At 43.7% G+C, this 14,257-nt stretch overlaps 1 protein-coding gene across 1 annotated transcript in view; it reads left to right on the top strand.

Moving 5' to 3' along the window:
• C1_2H10orf53 (chromosome 1_2 C10orf53 homolog) overlaps positions 1–14,257 on the top strand; it is a 94,215-nt gene that overhangs the window by 74,081 nt on the left and 5,877 nt on the right. The window contains exon 2 of the mRNA XM_085608456.1: positions 5,870–5,989. Coding sequence (XP_085464582.1) covers positions 5,870–5,989 — 120 coding nt within the window. The remainder of the gene's footprint in view (positions 1–5,869; positions 5,990–14,257) is intronic.

Genomic DNA, 14,257 nt, shown 5'->3' with positions numbered 1-14,257 from the left:
CTCTTAGAGGCCAGACCTGAAGAAAAGCATTAACTTGATGTGAGTCTCAAAGGGATCTGACTTTTTCATAGGTTCATAGCACAGCCTTTTAGCAAGTAATTGTAGCTCAGCCAGTACGGTTATATTTCGGAAGACTAAATAAAAATTGCCACCTTATCTATTTGGACGTTTTGTGGGAGAAAAAAACATGGTTTCGGGGTAACTGAATTCAACTGTGTTGGCTGTACAGCTCTATCCCCAGACACGCCAGCTTCTTCGTCTAAAGAGCCAGACCTACTAGAGGCTGCTGATTCGAAAAATGCATTTTATGAAATAGGAATAATAGAATAATAATTGTTAATCACAATACACTAACTTATTGATATATAGAGCCTCATACTGCCCCTCTGGCGTTTCTAAGCATTGTAAATAACGATTATTAATTACTGTCACACTGCTTTAATGGTGCACAGTTTAACGGTCTTAGAAGGACTCAAGGCCGAGCTGGCCTTCCTGGGATTTGAACTCTTATGGGGATGTTTACAAGAAACTGCTGGAACGCGGTGTTACACCAAATTTGGCACCATCGCACTCTGACATTTTCAATACGCAGGGAGGTGCCGTATTTGCAAAAATATGGCACACCCCTGCGTTTCCCCTAGCGCTGGTGCTAAAAAAGCTACCTAGCACCAACACAAGTACCCTCGCGCGATGTTGCCATGGTGCCTGTGCTGCCTGGGTGATTGTATATGTGCAAGAAGGGACACTTTCCTGCACATAAACAATCAATAATGGCGATATGCTCTTTCAATGTGTGCTGCAGAATGTGCACACATGGAAAGAGCAAAAAACAAGGATTAAATCTGGGGCAGTGTCAAAAAGCAATGGGTGTTGTGGGGGAACACCCACAGCAGCACCCATTGCCCGCCCCTTTGCCGCAGCAGACTGCGGCGGTAAGGGGCATATTTACAAAGTGGCGTTAAGCCAAGTTAAGTGGCTTAGTGCCACCGTGTAAATATGGGGAAAAATGTGACGCTCCAGTGCCGTTAGGGGCTTGTAAATATGCTCCTTAGCCTTGACCTGCTGATTACTGATGTTGGCAGCGACAAGCGTTTAAGTAATTCAGTATATTGCCGGTGACTGATAAAATAGAATTCGTACCAAACTAATAAAAGAAACCTTACATTATAAAATAGCAATTATTATATTTTTTTCAATTTGGCAATAATTGCCGTGCAGAACAATTAAACTCTTCATGGGCTATTGGAAAACATCGGATGGAGGTCGACACAAACTGTTTGATGACTGCTTGAAACGGCCTTATTACCCAGACTGCCTGCTGAGCTCGCGCGCAGCAGCGGAATTCAAATCGAGCAATCACATTTTTCACAGTTGGCCCTGGTTAGTCTGAAGTGATTGCATGATGAGGCCTAAAGTCGCGCCAATATTAGGAAGGGGCAGCGACTGTCTTAGATTAGGCACAGCAGAGTATTTAATACTTAAAAAGAGTTCATTGGGCAACTAGCTAATTGGGCAACTAGCGTGAGAAAAAAACTGTTCATCGGAAGTTAAAGAGCGCACACTGTATTTTATTTTTGTTTGTTTGGTGTTTTGTAAAGCGCTTTTGTCATTTTGCATTTGCCTCAAAATGCTTACATTCTGTATATTCAGATTCTTCCTCATAAATGTTAGCGTGCAAAGATCAGTCTCTGAAAGTGCAAGCAAAGCAAGAAACAGCTAAAAACTAGCTACAACCAGAGGCCATTGAAGATGGATGTGTGTCCTCGTACATCCTTCCTCACGCTGTGTTAAATGTTCCTGCCTGCATTTCTTTTATTGGCTAGACAGAGTGCCTGTGCTTCTCAGAAGGGTGTCAATTACTTGCAGTGATAGAGTACTAAGGCTACTCAGTTAGGATCCATTATTAACAGTGGGAGAGTACCAGCACTTCTCAGCATGGGCCCAATACTGGCAGTGGTAGAGTCCAGCAATTCTCTGCAGGTGTCTATTCTGGCAGTGGTAGAGTATCAGCACTTCTCAGCAAGGGCCTAATACCCGCAGTGTGAGAGTTCGGCACTTCTCAGCAGAGGTGCATTACTAGCAGTGGGAGATTGCAAGCTATTTTCAGTAGTGATGCATTACGAGCAATAATGGGAGATTTGCAGCACTTCTTAGAAGGAGTCCATTATTAAAAGAAGTGAGCGAGTTGCAGCACTTTTCAGCAAGGGTCCATTATTACTAGCAGGGGTCGAGCAGCAGCACTTTCCAGCAGGGGTCCATTACTAGCAGTAGGTGAGTGTCAGCAATTCTCTGCAGGAATCTATTCTGGCACGGGTGGGGTACAGGTACTTCTCAGTAGGGATCCATTACAGGCCGAGCGAGAGTACCAGTACTTCTCATTAGCAAAGGTGCCTTACTACCAGAGGGAGATTGCAAGCACTTCTCAGCAGTGATCCATTACTAGCAATAATGGGAGTTTTGCAGCACTTCTTAGAAGGGGTCCATTATTACTAGCAGGGGCGAGCGGCAGCACTTTATAGCAGGGGTCCATTACTAGCAGTAGGTGAGTGCCAGCAATTCTCTGCAGGAGTCTATTCTGGTAATGGTAAGGTACCAGCACTTCTTAGTAGGGGTCCATTACAGGCAGAGCAAGAGTACCAGTACTTCTCATTAGGAAACAGGTACTCCTCGATTGTAAGCACCTTCATGTCTTACTCTCCCTTTCAGGCGCTGCTTCCTTTCTAGCTATGAATAAATTGTAGTCGAATAGTTTAATTTTAATTCAACATTTCTTGAAGAAGAATCAGAAAAAATCTAAATATCTCATGCAGGAGTCATTTTATCAACTGTTTGCAAAATCTAATTCAGTGTTATTGTGAATAGTGATTGACCCCTCTTTCCTAAGCGGAGATGTGTCGTGAACTAGCACCCACAATTCCTCTTTTTCACTCTTTGCAACTTTTTGTGTCCCACACAATTCTATCAGTGCACTGTATCCTGGGTAGCAAAAAGAACCAGGAAATCTTACAAAGATATTTATCGGAACAGGAACCCAAGGCATTACTGTGTCTGGGAAAATGTTGGTGCTGGGAGCCCACGAGCTCTGCTAGCCAGTTCTGTGATGAAAATGTCTTCAAAACATCAAAGCCACTGACCTCAAAATGAGCATGATCTTAATCATGGATCGATATATATACACGACTCGAAGAGAACTGTTATTCCCGATGCCTCTTCCCCCTTCTTTTCTGGGTCCCGTGCTCTCCATGCCACTGGAATCAAGCTATCCTGGCTGAAGAGGGGTAAAACACCGAAACCGGTCCTAGGATGCTTGTTTCCAGTCCAGGGAGGACCTGGCTTGGCAGTTCGGGCTGGACTGTTCCCATGAGGCACAGGGTCAAGACTGATTTGCATATGGCTGGGTTCAAACTGGAATGGCATGGTGAGCAAAAAAACGATGGATTTAGACCCAGATCTCTGTACTGGGGTGAATGTATGACATTGTTCTGCATTCTGCCCATTAACTGTTGTTTTTGTAATTGAAGTCCTATGTATGCATTTGAGAACCTTCTGCAAGAACAGGCTTCTAGAATTGCCTACAGCAACATAGAACTTGATTTTTCCGTGCAAGCTGCTGTGACCAAGGGCTTTAAGCAACAGTATGGATTTGTGGAATTCTCTTTGCCCACCACCTTTGAAACCAGATCTGGCTTTTCTAATTTGAGCTCCAAAAAACTAAGTACAAATGTAACTTTTTCAATGAGAACTTACAACCAGTACCAGGCCAACCTAGTCCTGCAAAGTAAAATATAAAAGTAGAATGCTACAAGAGAACATGATGATCCTGGTAACACCACATGACTGTGGGTGAATTGAATTGGGAAAATGATGAAATGCGAATAAAAATGTGGGTAAAGTTCATTTGAAAAGATGCATTCAAACAATCTAGGGAGCACTATGTAATAATGGTTAGAATTGCTGCTTAACAATATAATGACAAAATCATGTAATCTTGAACACATAAGTAAGGCTAGTTATCTTTCCCCAGGTTGATCCTATAAATTAATGAGTTTTTCCAATTGTTTTCAGGCTTTCGTTTGGCAAAGCACAGTTTATCGCAAAATGCATTGGGAAGCAATAAAGAATGGGTGTAGAAATCATATGATTCAATGAACAGCAAATCAATGGGGCATAATGAAAAAATATACTGCAAATAAAAATGGTAGCTCAGTAAAAAAACAGTTGCAGAAAGAAGATTGTGTAATTAAATTTCTTTTCTCCATAAAACAAACTCAACAAATTAGCTGATAATTTGATCATAAAATGAGCCCTCAAATGTCTGAGCCAGGCCGCATTAGAAGTGCAACAAGGTTTGCTGTGTAAAGGAATACTGAGACTTGATGATTTTTTCGATTCAGCTGCTATAAGTTGCCCTCCACCACTCTGGAACCTCGATCTGGAACATGCGTTCTTGTGATGTAAGGGAAATTCTGTAACTATGGCTTTTTCCAGTAGGACTGGACTCCCTCCTTTGGTGATTTGGTGTGCTCCACATCAGTTTTATGAATGCCTCATTCACAGCTCCGTAAAGTTTTGCAAACGCTTGAAAAGGATTCTATATATTTAACAAACTAACCCTCTTCCAGACTTCAAATCTCAGATATAACAGGTGAGGGGGAATCTGGCGAGAAACACAGATGCCCAGACTGCTTACCTTTACCTTCCCCTCCCTGGAAGTCTGGAAAGGAATATGGTGTTGCCAATTGGATCACCCTGTGGCCAGACGTGGCACCCAGGGAATTAGAATTTATTTACAGGTAATTGGTAAGGCCCAATATATGCTGCTGAAAGCTACTTTGGCATGCCGGTGCAGGAGACATCGAAAAGCAAGAATGTAATTTCCTCTGGCTTCTTTTCTATCCAGATCCCACAATCCATGGCAGCCTCATACAAAAAAACCTTTGTGTCCCTCATGTGTTGAGTAAAAACATTTGTTTCTTTGTCAGTAATTATCCACGTTCTCAGTGAAATACAGGGCTGACCTTCTATGTAAATTTGGGAGGAAACACTCCTCCCCACACACACCCATTCCAGTGAGTGTAGAACATTAGTTATGTGATTCTTAAAGAATAAGCCCACTTTGGGGTCGGTTTTCAGGAATCACATAAGTGACTACAGGCCATCATGTCATCATGGAGTTGCAGACCTGCCGCCCCGAATCGTTTTTAACCCCAAATCAGCTACCCCATGTCTGCAGGAGCCATTTTGGTGGAACAGTTTCTGGAAAATGGCAGCCATGTTTAGATTTGACGGCCCAGCAACCAACGGCATGGCTATGGTCTTGCTTCCCCTATAAACTTGGTTCAGCAGCAGGGTCGCCAGAATTTAAATGAGCCATTTTGTCTGATTATGTATTATGTTGCACAGTTTTATATTTCGCATGTCCTCAGCTAGTTGGCCCTTTAGCTCTCCGGCGAATTGCAGAACACACTCGCAATCATGTAATGTTTAGAAGAACAGGCGTACAGGTCCTAATGATGCCGAAAAAGGTAAATCAGGATTCACGAAATTATTTTTTTAGGTCTGTTGATTTTTATTGTTAAAAACTTGGTCGAACGGGTCTGGGTTTTTTCTCCATAAAAAGCTACTTCTCCAATTTTAGTTCAATGTATCAGTGTTCATTGCTTGAATATCTGAAATCTAATTAAAGCTATATTTTTAAAGGAATCCTCTCATTGGGTAGAGATTGGAAAATTCTTTTGACAATAGAGTTACGCCTGTACCGGTCCGAAAAGTGATTTCCCCAGAGTAGCAAAGCTTCGAAATTTGATTAAAAGACTATTTACTGCTGTGCACATAATTCACTGTGTGTTGAACTTTTGCTTTGTTGCAGCTGTGCTGTTGGCAGATGGGCACCAATTCGTTTTTGAAGAAATGCAGGACTGGAACTTGGTGGAACTCATTGTGAATGGAGAGAATATTTTTCATTGCAACATCACAGACCTCGACTTTGGTAAGGACAAGTACGGAAGCAGGAGAATGACATTTCAGAATCAATCATTTCAGTCTCATAATTCACTCGCTTGTATGTGCAGTCCATAATTCTTGGCTATGTGCACTGCATAGCAATCTTTTCAAATCCCTTTCTTCACTCTCGGTGGAAGCTTGCTGTAACTTGTGGGCTTTTAGCTACTGATATGTTGATGATTATTAGAAATACACACAGGGTTTACAAGTGACATTCAGTTTAATAATAGAGTAGTTTACTTTGTGTTAGTAGTTATGTCTCAGAATTGAATGTTGTTTTTTATTTTTTATATCAATCCATGAAAGTGCTTAAAGAATATTTATTTATGTATTCCGATGTAATATTTAGCACCAAATATTCTATCTTTGCAGCTGCTACAGAACCATTTTTTATGCATATTTCAGATTCATGGGGTAATGGAGTTCATATGTGTGATGGGGAACAGAGGATTATGCAAGCTGAGGATAATGTCTTGGGTAGAATTTGTACCCTTACTGGCACCTAAGGGGTTGGGAGGTTTAGGGATAACAGTGTGGTAGTCCATCCATCCAGGCATGCCCTATGATTTGCCACTTATTTAAGCAGCGGTGAAGAGAGAGTCCAAAGATGCTTCCTTGGTGGCGAGGGTGGGTATTTATTAAGAGGAGTAAGGAAACGACAGGAGAACTTTAGGCTGTGGATCGTGGGCAGCTAGATTCCATCTAGGGTGAATGGGGGTACCCATTCTTTAATGACCATCCTTAGACAAAGGGCTGCTTAAAAAGTTCAGATTTCAGGTTTTATGTGAGGAGTATGTGGTTTGGTTCTGCTGTCATAGTTTGGTTGATAGCATTGCAGATCCTTTGCCAGGGGGTATCTCAAAATGTCTGCTCCCATATTTAGTTTTGTTTTGTGAGATACATACTCCAGCGATTCTTTAATGCCATTCCTGAGTCAAAGGCCTTCTTAAGCAGCTCTTCTTTCAGGTTACATTGAAAAGTGCAATGTTTGGTTCTGCTCTCGTGGTCTGGTTGAGAGCGGTCCAGATCAGTTGATTAAGGGTGTCTCAAAAAACTTGTGCCTGTATTTACCACCAGAATTGTTTTGTGGGATTGCATGATCAATCCATTCAATAAGGCTTTTCTGTGATTATAATTAAATTGTGTTTGTTTTGTTTTTCCTGCAACTGGTGGTCCCTGAGAGACCTCAGTGAATATTCACCAATAAAAAATATGCCTCACAGCCTTCATCAGATATCCTGGGTCATTGCCCCAGAAAGGATATTGTGTTTATGGGATACAGGACATGATGTTAATCCTAGCTCACACGAGGAGCCAGTGAAATGCTTGTAAGGCAAATAAATACAAAAAAGCTTATGCAGCACACCCTCATATATAATAATCTGTCCAACACTAGTATGGGAAGAATTCAAAAACACAGAGTACAAATATTGGTCCAGCCGATATTGGAAAACTCAATTCCATTGATGTTAATCAAAGCCAACAGACAGTCCAAACCAAAACAATTTTCAGATAATTGTCTTTATTAGTTCTTTTTTTAAAAGATTCCCAGCACACGATCTAGCGGACACGTGTTTCGTCTGTACTCAGACTTTTTCAAGGCGGTATGGGAATACGGCAACAGTAAGTTCGAACACCGAATAAGCACAGAATTGCATAATACTGTATAGCAGGTATCCTACATATTTCTTGTGGATATGCCGTGGATCAAAATGCACTAAAATGATGTGCGACTAGTCGTAATGAAGAGTCACGGATTGACAGTAGGCCCGTTGAAAGCCACAAGATATCCCGCTCTAATGGCAAAAGCCTCAATATAAATGCGTCAAACGGTCAGTCAATACAAAATAGGAGCTTCGATAAGTAGTCAATACCGGGGATACAATTCCATGATAAGAGTGTATCCCGAAAGTAGGGTTGTCAACAGCAACTAGTGGCGGGCAATCCGCGCGCAATGATTAAAGCTTGTAAGGCAATCTAAGGCTGCGGTTCTTAAGGACAGAGTCCAGACCCATGAGGTTTAAGTTACTGCAAATTTCTTCCGCTTTTAGGAAGCACGATGTCGACTGAATTACAACAGTGAAGGTGCTCCATGATGTGGGCCCTCGTTACCTCCACTTGGTAATTGATTTGTAAAAGCGATTCACGATTGCAGGTATTGTGGGTTTGTGGTTTTGTACACGATTCGAGAACTTCAGAACTAGTTAGGGGTGATGAGATGAAAAAGGCACGAGAAAACCTATTATTTTCATATAGCTTTTAATATTGTTTTGAAGAATCTAAGTGTTATAAATAGCAGGTATTACCCATTTTAATAGTACTCAAGTTATGAACCATGGGGGAATTAAAGCCTGGGCTAGCCCTCCCACAATTGAACACTTAAAGTCATGAGCCATTATACCAGACCATTAAATACAGTACCCCAAGGATTATCTTTCCCCAGTACAGCTTTTGCCACCCTAATCATGGCCACCCAAGACAATAGTTTTTATGTAATTAACATCCAACAAGACCCCTAGTTCTTACTCCACTCCTAGTCATATGCCAGATACTGAAGGGTGGAATGAGGTGGTTGGTGGGAGTCGGGGGAAGATAGAGGTAGCACAGATCATTGGCATCAATTGTTTAACTCTCAATTCTTCTTAGATTTATGTATTTCCCTATGTTCAGTATCCTGAGAGAAGTTTAAATTCTGAGAGGAGATGCAACGACTTTTCTTGCTTTCACCGTATGTCCGAAACAAACATAAAATTATAAGAGGAGTGCTTGAATTAATCAATCACTGGTAGTTACTTCCTATGCATCCCATTCCATTACTGTTTGCTCACTCCACCATTATCGACCCAGAGGTACTATATGCAAATCAGTCTTGGTTGCACTCCAAAAAAGAAAAGCCTGCACTGCTAGAACCCTCTGTGAAAAACACAGGCACCTGCAAAAAAAATGCTGATGCATTTTTGCCCCATTAAGCCTTGTGAGTGGCGAGTCATTGTTAGCATGGTGAAGCTGAAGCCAATCCTACCTCTCCTCCTAGAGGTCGAAGCAACCCCCTTGTATGAGGTCAGTAATGGTAATGAAGACCCCTGCTAAGGGAAGAAGGGGGTGAGGGTACACTGAGAGAGGCACCTCTGCCGTTTGGCGGTTGGAAGATTCAGACAGGATTCCTAGTCACAGCGTTTCAAGTCTAGCTGTGGGTGAGAGAATTTAAATTACTAGGCGGTCTACACAGAGAAGGTAACTACAAAACACATATAGTACAGGCTGGCACTTACCCGGTGCAAGCACATGGTACACTGCAACTTGCCTCTGATGTGTCACGAAAACAACACAGTAACAGAAAATGGAGACCACTGCCACACTCGGAAGGAAGGACACTAGATAGGAAATACAAACTTAACAAATGGAAATGCAAGGCGATAATATGACGCAACCGGAGAGGAAACAAAGGAACTGGGGAACTGAACGGGGGCAAAAGTGAAAGAATGAGTCAAGCTGGGTGTGAACCAATGCAAAGCGTCATGACAACCACTGTTGCCAGACAAGTAAGCCCTGTATGAGTCAGCCATGAATACACTAACTTCTACTATTGATCTGGTCTGGATACGTGTCTGCATGTGCCAGTTCTCTAGTGCCTGGGGCTGCAACTCTGACTCTGGGAAATGTAGTTTTACATGTCAAACAGTGTCATTTCCATCGTCCTATATGCCATTCCTCCAGGTTTGCTTTCTGTTGTGCCATACTGTGTCCTGTGACCTGGCATGAAGTGCAAATTGATTTTGTGTGATAGAGGAGGCTACATGATCTGCATCATTTAAAAAGCCTCACGAAAAAAAAGTGATGGATAGAAATGCGGGACTTAACTACTAGTAATGACTCCAGTTGCATTCCAACCCATGTTTTGTGCTCACTGTGCCGAAAATACAGAGGCCAATCATATGAAAACCCCTCTTTCCCCACATCAAAAGAGACAATTAAATCAAGCATGCCTTCCCGTTATTTGGAAATATTTCTGTGTATAGCATTGGGAAGTGACCCTTCGTGGGACCCGTAAGTTATTGCAACGCGGACCCGACGAGGAGCACCCACCCGATGATTAAGCACGACATCCCTAGGGGTGTGTGAGGGCAACAAGAGACAATCCTGTGGATTGCCCTTAACGTCTTGTCCTACAAACTAGGCCGCTCTTTCAATAGGAACAGGACCCTCTTGTTGGATTGAATAGTATTGGGGATAGCCTTATTTTTTTGAAAATCTAATAAAACTGAATTTTAAAAAAGCAGCTATAACTGTGATTAAGTTTTCCCAACAGGGACTCTTGGACTTATAGAACTGATAAGCAGTTTCCAGAAGCAGTGTAGAGTAAAAGAAATGGAAACCAATGTATGATGTGCAAATATAGGAGTCCTTGGAGTATCACTCTTACAAGATGTTCTGCAATGACATTTTGGTTCAGGATTAAGACAATGAGAACACGTGCAATCATGAATTAAGTATCAGTGGATTTACAGCCATTCGCTCGTATGTATGCAGGGGCGTAACACTGGCCCCCGCATTCGCTCGTATGTATGCAGGGGCGTAACACTGGTCCCCGCGGTGCGGGTGGGCCCCGAGCAGCAAGGGCCCCCCTCAGCACAATACTCGGGCCCAAAAGCTCCGGAATAAATCCGGAGTGCGGCCCCCTTTGTCTACGTGGCAGGGGGGCCTCCTCAACTTTCGTTACGTCACTGTATTTATGTATGTTAAAATGTCAATAATTCTTAACAGTTGATTTTGTATGTGGTGAACATGATGGCTTCAGGGTATATACCCCTTGTCAGAAGTCAGTTTCTCTACAGCCAGGTTCACACTGCCCAAAAGCACTTACATACATGCATATCAAACTACCAAATATGAAAAATGGTTCCAACATGATAGCGACTGGAATCCCTCTGAAATGTAAACATATACAAATAAGGCTCTGGAAGGCTAATACAGACTTAGAGAGGTTCTCATGGGCAGACCCACACAGATGCATCATCTGCTGCTCACTCATTTGTAAGAGCGAAACTGGAACCGTATCATGATGGGCTCCGCTGCCTCAGCGCAGAGCCAAGCACCTGTTTTTATGCGCCTGCTGTGTGTAAAGTCACTTAATTTAACCCAATATGTCCCTGAGTTACAGAATCATTTTTAGACAGTGCAGCTCAGAATTACCCGTGAATAAGGCTTTCCTTCTTCTGCTTTTGAGCAGTGCTGTCTAAAATAAAGCACTAGGTCAAAAAAATATTGGGTCAAATTAATTGACTTTATGCACTGCAAGTGCATAAAAACAGGCGCTGTGCTCTGCGTTGTGCAAGAGGAGCCCATCATAATTCAGCTCCTGACATCTAACTATTCAGAGAAGCAAGCACACCTTAGAACTCCAAAATATGAAAATAGCACTTTGGTTTAAAGTTCTACAATGTGGGATGATTAGAAATTCTGGTGACATTCTTCCCACTTTTGGCAACGACTGGCTGTGAAGCTTTTTCTAAACTGTGGTCAGCTTTCCTTTTAAGAGAATTATCTGGGTTTCATGCATGCCTTTGTTTAAATCTCTTTATTAACAGGAGATCAGATGGTACAAGCTTTCTATGACAAACTCTAGTAGGTACCACTGGTGTTCCCTATGTATCCTTGATCTGTGTGTTTTAATATAGCCTTATAGCCAGTCGCAGCGTTAAGGGTCCGAGCCGAAGGCGAGGGCCTTTAACAAGGGAGCTGCCTTTAATGGCTGGTATAATCCAGCCATGGCAGGCTATAAGGCTATTAGAACATTCCACCACTAGAGGAGAATGTTCTTACAAATAAAACAAAAGCCTCGGGGAGCCCGAGGGGAATTAAATCCTAGCAGGCTCCTGAGGGCTTTGTTCACAGCAACAGCTATGAACAACAACATTGGAATGTTGGAGCTCCAGGTTTTTACCGACCATTAGAAGCCCGGAGCACTCCATTCTCTTCAATGGAGCCCCCAACATTCCAATGTTCTAATTAAGAAACAATAGTATTGTTCGAAATAGCTTTACCCACGGGAATGTCCTACAGTTTATAAATGATGGAGAAGTATTATTACAGGTAAGTTCTTTTTCCTTTTCCAATTGCTGTGGTAGATTTCACGTGGGGAACCTATGTTCAATTTGAGTACATGCATCACACACTTCCACGTGTAAATTGCTCTTCGGTTTACTGTTACGAAGCATGCATAATTTACGCCTAAATATTTTTTGATATTCTGACCCTAACTGGCTTAGTTTATTGGCCGACTGAGTCTAGCAATGAGGTTATACAAACTAAGCTTGCCTTCTCTTGCCTCTGTAGCCAAGACAACCTTCAGCTTCAAGAATGTAATTAATCTAATAATTTGCTCAAATCAATTGGGGAGCTCCAAAATTAACATGTAAGATTTATGAATCCCTTAGAATCTATGGTGGGTGCATGACTGTGGTCCTTCGACTTATTTTTGAGTTTACCCGCCTTAGAGGACTATTACAGTTCCTTCCAGGATGTAGTTGCTTATGACACCTCTGGCAAAATTAAATGCGTATCCAACATCAAAAACATTCTATCCATACTCGGCTTAGGTGAATTTTGGTCTTCTTGTCCTGCTACAAACCAACTATCCAGGGCCTCTCTCAAGAAAGCCTTCTGCGAGTACATGCACGTTGATGAAATCAGAAATATCCCAGAGGAGTCTCTTGCTGAATATTTTTTTGATTTCAAGATTGAGATGGGTTTTGAGCTCTTTTTAGATTATATTACACCTTCAGCTGCCAGGAGTATATATCTCAAATTCCAATATGGCACCTTACCTTTACTGTCACTACAAGCGAAATGGAACCTCGGCCACCTCTCGAGTTCTATAGGGCTTATTTACAAGCCCTTTGCGCCACTCGTACGTCACTTTTCCCATGTTAAAAATGACGCAAAAGGGGGAGGAGCCTAGCGCTTGACCAAGATGGCCGCGTGAGCTTCGAGCTCCCGCGACCCTCGCGCCCTCCTGCAATTATCTTGTCCTAAATCCTGTTTTTCATGCACGGAATCCTGCAGATGAGTCACAGCTGGGGCGATTGACGTTGTGCGGGCTAAGATCGCCCACCGGGAACCAAAGTTGTGCATGGCGGAAGATTGCGGCCTACCTCCGGAGGATGCCAGGGGCTCGCGTTGTCAGGATGCCCGGCCACTAGTTGAACAACAGCGGCCTTGGGAGGTGTGAACTGGCGGACGGGTGCCGCTGCACTTTCACTTTCGCTTTCTCGCCCTTTGCTTGCTCTGGCCCGGGAGTGCTTCATGTCGATCCCCTGATGTCTGGAGGACCTGCACTCGACCCTGGCTGGCTGTGGCAGTTCTGGTTGACCCTGTTTCCTCTGGCTGAGCGAGGGACGTCTTTTTGTAAATGACCGCCCTGCTGTTCGAGATGTCGGCCAAATCGGAGGTGGACAAGCCGAAGTCTAAGGCTGCCAGGCGGGGAGGCTATACCCAATCCAACAATATGGATCGCTATGCCCAGCAGAAGGGGTCGCCTGGTGGATCGGGACAGTCGCTGGAAGCACAGAAGGCCGATCCATCCCCAGCCTCGGAGTTATCATTGCAGGATATCAAGGGGGCGATTGAGGGGATGCAATCATCGATTGGGCGACAGTTCGAGACCCTGGCGCACAAGGTGGACATGATTTTGGTTGATGTCAACTTGATTCGCGCGGACCTGGGCAAAACCAATGAGCGGGTCAAGTCCCTGGATCTCAAGGCCACGGGCCTCGCGGATGATGTCTCGGAGCTCCAGGTTGAGGTTCGCAAGTTACGGTCCGCGAATGACCTCTCCGCCCGCCGGCTCGAGGATTTTGAAGGTCGGGCCCGGCGCAACAATGTGCGCCTTATTGGGGTCCCGGAAACTTCGGATGAGCTCTCCGTGGATTTACTCGTCGAGGACTTGGTGGTGAACCATCTTGCGCCTAAGGGCCTCGGCAAGTTCTTTGCGGTTGAGCGGGCTCACCGCGTGCCTGGCGGAAGGCCTAAGACGGGAGCCCCCCCGCGACCGATTGTCGCCCGGATCTTTAATTTTCGAGACCGAGACGCTATCCTGCAAGCATCGAGGGTGACAGGCCCGGTGCCTTTTCAGAATGCCTCTGTGAGCTTTATCCTGACTTCACCCAGATGGTGCAGAAGCAAAGGCAGAGTTTCCTGGGGGTGAAGAGGCGGCTTAGGGAGATGGACCTGAAATATGCCATGCTTTTCCCCG

Source organism: Triturus cristatus, chromosome 1_2, assembly GCF_964204655.1.
Source record: "Triturus cristatus chromosome 1_2, aTriCri1.1, whole genome shotgun sequence".
Classification (NCBI taxonomy): Eukaryota; Metazoa; Chordata; class Amphibia; order Caudata; family Salamandridae; genus Triturus; species Triturus cristatus.
This window is presented reverse-complemented; position numbering and strand designations above follow the sequence as displayed.